General features: G+C 40.1%; 1 protein-coding gene across 7 annotated transcripts in view; it reads left to right on the forward strand.

Moving 5' to 3' along the window:
- Positions 1-8,193, forward strand: part of gcgrb (glucagon receptor b) — a 47,912-nt gene extending 39,719 nt beyond the window's left edge. For 6 of the 7 annotated variants that reach the window (XM_034597216.1, XM_034597207.1, XM_034597198.1 and 3 more), the window contains 7 exons: positions 342-501; positions 1,259-1,319; positions 1,474-1,543; positions 3,942-4,030; positions 4,530-4,674; positions 5,728-5,769; positions 6,137-6,538. In XM_034597216.1, the coding sequence (XP_034453107.1) occupies positions 342-501; positions 1,259-1,319; positions 1,474-1,543; positions 3,942-4,030; positions 4,530-4,674; positions 5,728-5,769; positions 6,137-6,538 (969 nt within the window). Of the gene's footprint in view, positions 1-341; positions 502-1,258; positions 1,320-1,473; positions 1,544-3,941; positions 4,031-4,529; positions 4,675-5,727; positions 5,770-6,136 lie in introns of all 7 variants that reach the window. The other variant, XM_034597190.1, reaches the window with a different exon arrangement.
- Positions 8,194-9,282: the final 1,089 nt, after the last annotated feature.

The following is a 9,282-nucleotide window of genomic DNA, read 5'->3' on the forward strand; positions in this document are numbered from 1 at the left end:
TCTTCCCTTTTGTTTTATCCTGTTAACAAACAGACAAATGCCGATGTAAAAATAACCTCCTTCGAGGAGACAATAAATAATGTACTGATTACTGATGTTTTTTTGTGCTGAGGCGTAAAAAATACTGATTCTGTGTTTACATTTATGTTGCAACTCATGTTGTGAAGGATAGCAGACAGGCAGATTTGAGTAGTTTGTGTTGAGGACAGCTGACCTTGACCTCTGAACGGTTCTAGTGTTTGTCAGTCCTGTGTGAAGCTCTGACTGAAAGTGACCTCTTCTGCTTTTGCACCTTATCTTAATTTCTATTTCACACCGTCCCTGTCCTGTGTGCACGTCAGGCTGTGATGTGGTGCCGTGGTGCCATGGTGATGATGCAGTACAGCGTGATGGCCAACAACTATTGGCTGCTGGTGGAGGGCATATACCTGCACAGCCTGCTGGTCATCACAGTGTTCAGCGAGAGGAAGTATTTCTTCATTTATCTGGCCATCGGCTGGGGTAAGAGCCAACACTCCTCCACTCACAGTGACAGGAAATCATCATGTAGCTCTCCTGAAATACACAACACAGATTCTGAGAGACAGGTCAACGAACAGTGCCCTGACAGATCAGGTGTTAACAATGACACAGTCATCAACAACAGAAAGTATCAAGTAAGATGTGTAAGATTCTTTATTGTTGTTGTACTGCTACAGACAACAACACAACAAAGATGTAGTTGCAGTCTCTAAAATTTTGAAAATGGTTTCAAATTATTAGAAAAAGTAGTTTGTCCAGCCTACGGTTGTTGTTTCTTCCGACCAGTGCAGCTTCAGTCTACATCAAATCTAATCACTTAATCTGTCTAAGTGAACATTTGAGCTGAATTTGAAAAAAAATATCTCGAGGTGATCTTAAGATGACGCATCCACGAGGTAGAAGAGCTTTTGAGGTCACAGTGACCTTTGGCCCTCGACCACCAAAATAAAATCAGTTCATCAATGACTCCAAGTAAACGTTTGTACCCAAAACCTGTTTTGTGGTCACAGTTCATTTGACCTTCCACCACCGTAATCTCATCAGTTCTTCCGTTAGTCCAACTGAATATTTGACCAAAGTATGTTTTAGATATTTTGATCATAAGAATGGGACTGATGAACAGATGAATGGACGGACAACACAAAAACATTATGCCCTCTGCCACTGGCCTTTGACATCACCTCCAGTCTACATATCCATGCTCTCTGTTAACTCGGGTTTCCTCCCTCGTTCTCAGGTGCACCGCTCATCTTCGTGTGTCCTTGGATCACAGTGAAATATCTGTATGAGAACGAGGAGTAAGTTTAATCCACTTCCTAGTAACGTCTAATGGTCTTTCCTTTTGAGTTCCTTTCTTCTAATACTCCTGTGTATGAATATGTGAAGACTCTTTGGATACAGCCAGAATATCTTAATTGTAATAATAACTAAAAATCGTGTGTGTGTGTGTAGGTGCTGGGAGAGGAATATTAACATGGGATATTGGTGGATCATCCGCTCTCCTATACTGTTTGCTTATCTGGTAAGTCTCATGTCCCCTTATTCTCTGTCTGGCATTTTTGTAATTGAACAAAATGATGTAAGAAATTCAGACAAAGATGTCCAGGGACACACACACACAACACACACACGCGCGCACACAGCCGCTGACATTCACCACTTGTGTCTTGGCAGATGATGTGAATATGTGAGTACATAGAGCAGGCAGCTTGGGCTAGAGGGTCAAATAAACACATAAGAACACTATTTTTCTTTCTCTTTAAGTAATGTGACAAATTCCTGACATTTATTCTTTGATATCAGTACCATTATGATCTCACCACACTAAAACCATTGACAGAACATTGCTCTCTGCTGTCAAGTGCAGCCTCTAATGGGTCTAATGTTGTGTAGTAACAATTCATTCATTCTTCAGCAAAGCGTTGAGGAAGAAGGAATGTGACATGAGATTCACTGCAGCCTCTGTGCATATAATATAATGTCCAATTACTCTGTCACAGTATCATCAATGAATGAATTGATTGATGATCAATCAAACAATTTATTAATATAACACATTTAATGAAAATGCATGTTAAAAAACAGCAAGTGCCGACCAAAGTCAACTGAAGTCCAGATATTTTGTGAAAATGTTGTTCCTGCCTGTGACATTGCGACAAATTCATCATAAGTTTAAGACAACAGCTGTGCCGTGATTTCAGATTTACTTTTAAAATTGAGAGATGTGCTTGAACAGGGAAATCCCAACCTGATGCTGGTGACACAGGAAGTAGCTAATGTTTGACAGTTGTATTTGTAGTGCTGGCCTCGTCGTTGCAGCCGAGCTGTAAAGTGTTGAAATATTCCAACATGTTGCAGATGAAAACGCCGCAGACACTGGAGACGAAATATAGAATGAGCTGAGAGCTGAAGGTGTTTGTGGACTCACAAGAAGTAATAAATGGCAGACTCTTAGAAATCTGCACAAAAAAACGCAGAATGTGGACGATCTAGTGATGAAGCATTTGAGACGCACAACAGCACAGACTGATCCTTAACAACTGAGTTTGAAATGAATCAAACATTTTTTCACACATTCATCCAGAGAGAAGATTTTCAAATCTGTTTCATGTTTCATGCAAACATGTTCAGGTCTAAATGGAAAAAAGATGATTTTCGTTTGTAAACTATTATTTTCACTTTGTTCTTTTTCACTTTACAAGGAGTAACCACAAGTTTTACAAATTGTTTCATGAGCACATTTGCTCAAAAAAATTTATAAAAATATAATAACAATCTCATTTAACAAAAAAACTATTAAAACTATTGTTCAGTCTAATTTAACCATCTCACAACCCTGTATCTCTCCAAAAAACGTTGGTAAAAGTTGCACACTTTATTACAGTGAGAATCTAATTGTGGCTCATTATAACATTAATTCACAAAATTAATATTAATTCATAATAATACATATTCATTCTTTTTATTTCAACATTCCCCATTCTAAATTGGAAGCTTGACATGTGAAAATTGATATTAGTTTATATAGATTTGCCCCCCACTTTCACACACACACACACACACACACACACACACACACACACACACACACACACACACACACACACACACACACACACACACACACATGTACACACAGGGAATCAAGTTGTAGACTTCCTCTTGTGTTTCCTGCCTCTTGTTCCCATAGAGACACACTTATAAGCATACAAGTGCATATTAAGAGTAACAGTCAGGACCATTGTGACCTCACTAAAAATATAGTAAGGAGCCTGCACAGTTCCTGCACTAAGTCGTGCAGTGGTGTACACACTGTGTGGAAAATCTCTCTTTATTGTAACAGTTGAAACAGTTGTCGCATGGTTGTGTAACAGATGTGATGTCCTATGTCATCCTACAACAATCCCTAACACAACCCTGCAGTTCAACTAGTCTTCACACACACACACACACACCTCAATAAGCTGTGTTTGCTTGCAGTCTCACACACATTGTGATCAAGTGCAGAACCCCCTATGATGACAGAGAACATTAATTATTACAGCACTCATGTTTAAAGCGCTCCAAGTTTGGTAAAATGTGCATTTTGTCCCGATGGATGTGTGTGTGTGTGTGTGTGTGTGTGTGTGTGTGTGTGTGTGTGTGTGTGGGTGTGGGTGTGTGTGTGTGTGTGTGTGTGTGTGTGTGTGTGTGTGTGTGTGTGTGTGTGTAGGGCCAGGTCAAATCCCACAGACCACAAAAAGACTTGGGATTTACTAAATGACAGTCCAGTTATGGGCATTTTAGGCACTCTCTCTCTCTCTCTCTCTCTCGCTCCCTCACACACACACTCACACACATTATATCATCTAAACATCGCTTAAACATATTTTGCTCACATGACTGCCTCCACTTAAAATTCTCTTCTCTTCTTATTATAGATCAACTTCTTCATTTTCATCCGCATCATAAAGATCCTGATGTCTAAACTCAGAGCTCATCAGATGAGATACACTGACTACAAGTTCAGGTGAGAGAACTCCGTTCCATTTCTAAAAACAGGCGGGGGGGAAGGGGAATGGAGATTTTTGCCAGGCAGGTGGTGTACAGTGCAAATGGTGCTCGATGAGAACGGTGAGTCTGAACCACGACAAAGCCAGAACATCAACAGAAAAAATACTGCAATATTCTGCAGCCCTGAAGAGAAGGTGGTAGTTAATCACTATTTATGGATTTTTTATTGAATCTTTTATTGGAACACTGATTACAGCTGCTTTAAAATCTTGGAAATTAACATTTTACCACTTTTCATTTCAGAATTATTGTACTGAAGAGCATAATCTTCATATATATGTTAATACCACTTAAAGTTTTGTAATCATTAAATACTGTAAATTCTCAAATCACCTCGATGACAATGAGTCAATAGGATGAAGGTCGTACGTTGGTAAAATGAGTAGCAGCTGACCGTTGTAGTTTCTTGTAATATAATCTTTGCAACTGTTCCTCATTTTCTTTCTCGGTTCCAGACTTGCAAAGTCCACTCTGACTCTCATCCCCCTGCTTGGGATTCACGCCATCCTCTTCACCTTCGTCATCGACGAGTCGGTTCCCAAAGGCTCCATGCTGCGTCTCATTCGTCTGTTCTGTGACCTCCTGTTCAACTCCTTCCAGGTGAGAGTCGACTTTACAGGAAACCTAACACACTTCCATTTCATAAAATATTGAACATAAATATGTTTCCATGTGTCTTTTTTTTAAATCTTTTTGGGATGTAGAAGATGAATCTTAGGGGACTTGTTTCTTTAATGTGTGTGTACTTTCAGAAAACTTTGATTATAATAAAACTGGGTGTTTGGCTATTTTTTCATTTATGTGTTCAGTCAATTTACTGGAGTTTGACTGCAAAATGTTTCACCACTTTCAAATTGGGAAAATGTAATAACCTGGACTTGGAGTAAACCACAGTTCTGTTTACATCCAGAATGTATTGTGTACCATAGAAGACCGGCAATCATTTTAATTCATTTCCATCTTTGCAAAGCTGATTTCTTGAAAAGTGTGACACTGGCCAGACATCGTCTTCCATCCCTGGCTTAGTTATGCATTGTTTTCCTCAGTGTATCACACACACACACACACACACACACACACACACACACACACACACACACACACTTTAGTTTATTATGTATCTGTGGCAAAATGTGGTAACGTTCACTTGGTATCAACAATGAACAAAATTCAAGTTCGCTGTGACCTCACAAAGCATTTGTTGTCTTGCGAACACAATACTTCAAAAACTCCTTGAAGAAATGTCTTCAAATTTGCTACAAATGTTCACTCCTGGATGAACTGATTAGCATTAGGTGGTCTTAGGTCAAAGATCAAGGTCATCTCGAGTTCTTGTGAACACGATATATCAGGAATAGAAAATGTCATTACATCTGGCACAAACATTCACTTGGACTCAAGGATGACCTGATTGGAAGTTGGGGGGGGTCAAAGGTCAAGGCTAGCATGCCTCACAGTACATGTTTTTGGCCTCTTGAATAGTATCTCAAGTCCGCCTTTAGGGAATTTCTTCAAATTTTGAAGGTGTCTTGGAACTCATTAAATTTCAGTGTTCACATATATATATATAATATCAAAAAGATCAAAAAACAGCTGGTTTGTTGTTTAGTATCTAATATAGATAAAATACTAAAAGTCCACTTTCCATTGCAGGGCCTGCTGGTCGCCATTCTCTACTGCTTCGTCAACAAGGAGGTGGGAAAGATGTGCTTGCATGTCAAGCACCATCTTAATTTAATCTCCGCTATAGCTGCACTTCCTTCCTTTCCTTTTGTAATGAAGGCAAATTATAAATTTGTCATCCTCAGTGTTCCTGTTGCTGGCTTTTATCCGTCTTGTATAACTTAAAAGCTCCATCTTTGCTCAAGCCCCACTTTATTCTTTTGTCTACAAAGTGGGATGGACAGAACATCGTCCATTTGCTAATCTCAATATTATTAAATGTATTCTTTGGCAGGAGACGTCCATCTAATAAAGTGCTCTGTGCTCTTATTAATCTTCATCATATACCTGCATGTGTCTGTCCGCCCTCTACTCTCTTTGCCGTCCCATAATCCCTCAGGTGCAGTCTGAGATGCTAAAAAAGTGGAAGAGGTGGAAGCTGGGTAAGGACATTGACGAGGAGTACCGCCACACCCACAGCCACACGCCCCACGTCAAGAGTGGCAGCATCGCTGCTGGCAATCTGCCTGATGACCCCAGCGGCGACTCACTCCGCCTTAACAATACCATCAGACGCCCATCGTGCGCCATCGCACAGGAGGAAAACCGCCGGCTGGTCGTTTCCTACAGTAACGGGACAGGGAAGGGCCGGTCCGCCAAGGGCAAACACTCCCTGCAGTTCTCTTTCCCGCCACGCCGAGGCCTCTGCAGCCATGGTAGCACCACCACAGAGGACGTGTGCCTGGAAGAGAGGGCGCACTGCCACTTGTACCCTCTGAAAGGAGAGGAGACCAATGTCTGAGAACAAGCAGACGTCAGAGAAATCACACTGATTGTGCTGAGGAGGAGAATTAGGAAGTGACCCACGGGGATCAGGAGGTTAATATCTGAATAATGCTACAGGAAATATGTTTTCACCTGCCCGGCTGCCAATTCATATTTATTGGTTTTAGGACCATGAGCAAAAAAACAATCGATGACTTCAAACATCAGGAATAATTTTGCTCTGTGATGTTACAGTGTGTGTGTGTGTGTATGTGTGTGTTTGTATGATTTCATTTCGGCCCTTTGACTCCGACCTTGTCCAAATCTTTCCATCTGTGCTGTTGTTGCCATTGTGAATCATGCTTGTGTTGTCTAACTGTTTGCAGCAACACACGCTTGTGGTACTTTCCCAAAAAAAATATTTTTTGTTTTGTCTTATTTTTTCTTTTCTGGTTTTATGAGCCCAAATGTGGACGACAGTTTAAATCCTGATGCCTCGACACCGTAATAAAGACAGGAGTGAGCTAATCACTGGGGACCACTGACTACTATTACACAGTGTTTGCCATCAGCGTCATAGGGGACGGACGCTGTCATCCTCAAGACTGTGCTCTGATATTTAGCTTAAAGCCTACAAGAAAATAATTATTGTACAATACTGTGCATTTCACGTGAATTGAGCGAAGCGTTAAATCCATTCTTTCTTATTTTGTTTCAGAGCTATTCTTCTTTTTTAAACAGGTTTAAACTCCTGTCTGAATGTATACGACCAATGGAGAAATATGTAACACTTAAACAATGTGTTTAACTGTATGTATACTGGAGTCGCCCAGTGATGAGACTTGATTTAAAAATGTTATTCGCACAGACTCGGAAAGTTGGATCATCATCATCATCATCATCATCATCATCATCATCATCATCATCATCATCATCTGGCTCCAGTCACCATCCCTGCAGGTGCCCATTTAGCCAGGTATTCAGTATTGTTTAGAAATGGAGGCAAAGGTAGAAAATTACTTTTTCTTTTGCACAGAATACAATATGCACGGATGAGAGGAGTCCTTTTTAAAGTGAACATGTTACATTTCACAACATAATGTGAATATTCTGTGTTGAAAAGAGCACCACATTGCCAATGGAGGAACAGTTGCTGTTTTGTATTTCATGACTAAAAATGTGCCTCACGGCGCCACTTTCATTAGTTTCATTTCAGGAAACAAGATAAATTAGGTTTAGGAAATTCATATTCAGTGAAGAAATGGACTTGATTGAATTGTCAATCGATTTGAAATCACAATGGAGCCGAACAAGGATTTTCACGAATTCCTGATAAAGTTCTAGATCAAGCACGGAAAACAAATGTTGTTTGAAGCGTAGCAGAGTGCACTGTATAATGTAAATATGAATCAAAAGTGAATACTATAAAGACAGAGAGGGGGATGGGTGGAGGGATTCATTGTTCTGTGTTTTTGCTCGCAGTCCAGGTGACTCAACGTTGAAATTCAACATGACTAATTACCTTGAGAAAAGACGAGAGGTTTTTTTGCAGAACCTGATTGTGCCTCTCTCCTTTTATTTAAACTGTTATTAAAGCGTGAACGCGAAAGGTTTTATATAAAAAGCCACATTGTTGTGTCTCATGTGTCTCTGTGGATCCAATTAAAGTGAATTCTGTCAGCAAATAAAAAAGTGTCAGTATGTACTGTGTCAATAAGAGAACCAGACACGAGTGGTGGAGATACATTCACTCTTTTGCTTGTATGGAGTGAGTCTTCTGATCAGGAGCTGACATGCATCTACCTACTAATTGCACAAATAGTCTGTCTGTCTGTGGAACGCATGTCTAGCATATTGTTAATGGCCCAAGGAAGTGCAGTGTCAAATTTGGTGCAATTTGGACACACAATTAAATAAAAACTTAAATAAACAGGTGACCAGCTCTCTGTAGCTGTCCGTGGTGGCCGGGCAGTGTGCCTTCAGTATGTGGACCGAGCTCAACATGTTTCCTTCTACCTCCTCGCACAAACTACAGCAGTGGTGAAAATCGCCGCCAGATCATTTTGATAATCTGATTCATTTAATTTGACACAGACACAAATCGAGAATTACGGAGCTTTTATTTTGAAAAGTTGTGAACTTAGGTCTGAAGAGTGTATCTAAAATATCCGGAATGCAATGTATGAAAAATTACAACAATTCAAACCAAAGTGAATCATTCAAATTTACATGTAAGCCACACAGTGCTCATTGACTATAAATCTTCATTGCAGAAAAACCAGACAGGACGAACACACAGTTTTCTAAATTCCCTTTCCTCGATTGACTGTTTCTAAAAAGCTCTGCACACAATGTCCAGCAGCACACAAACAGTAAACAGTGACAGTATATTGTAGAGCTGTTCGAGGAGGACTCCCTAATGACAAGGAATAATTCTGAAGTAGACACAGGTCAAACAAACAATCCATTCCAAACAAGCAGATTTCGAACGGGCTCTGCACTTCAAATTTGTGATATAAAAGTGAAAAAAGTAACTGATATAATGTGGAGGGTTTCACTGCAGAAACTCGTACTGCATGTTCCTGCATGATCTGAAAAATAAGACGAATAAATCAAACAAATTCCTCCTGTGTGTGTGCACATGTGTGCATATCATTGCACAGTCATTCCACACCATGCTCGACTGCAAAGCCGATCACTGGACCTGTTATCAATCAACGCGTGTTTCCATTGGAGATCTCGCAGCATTAAATTATAAACTCATGTCAGTCTTGATGTGCA

Source organism: Hippoglossus hippoglossus, chromosome 1 (assembly GCF_009819705.1).
Source record: "Hippoglossus hippoglossus isolate fHipHip1 chromosome 1, fHipHip1.pri, whole genome shotgun sequence".
NCBI classification, from domain to species: Eukaryota; Metazoa; Chordata; class Actinopteri; order Pleuronectiformes; family Pleuronectidae; genus Hippoglossus; species Hippoglossus hippoglossus.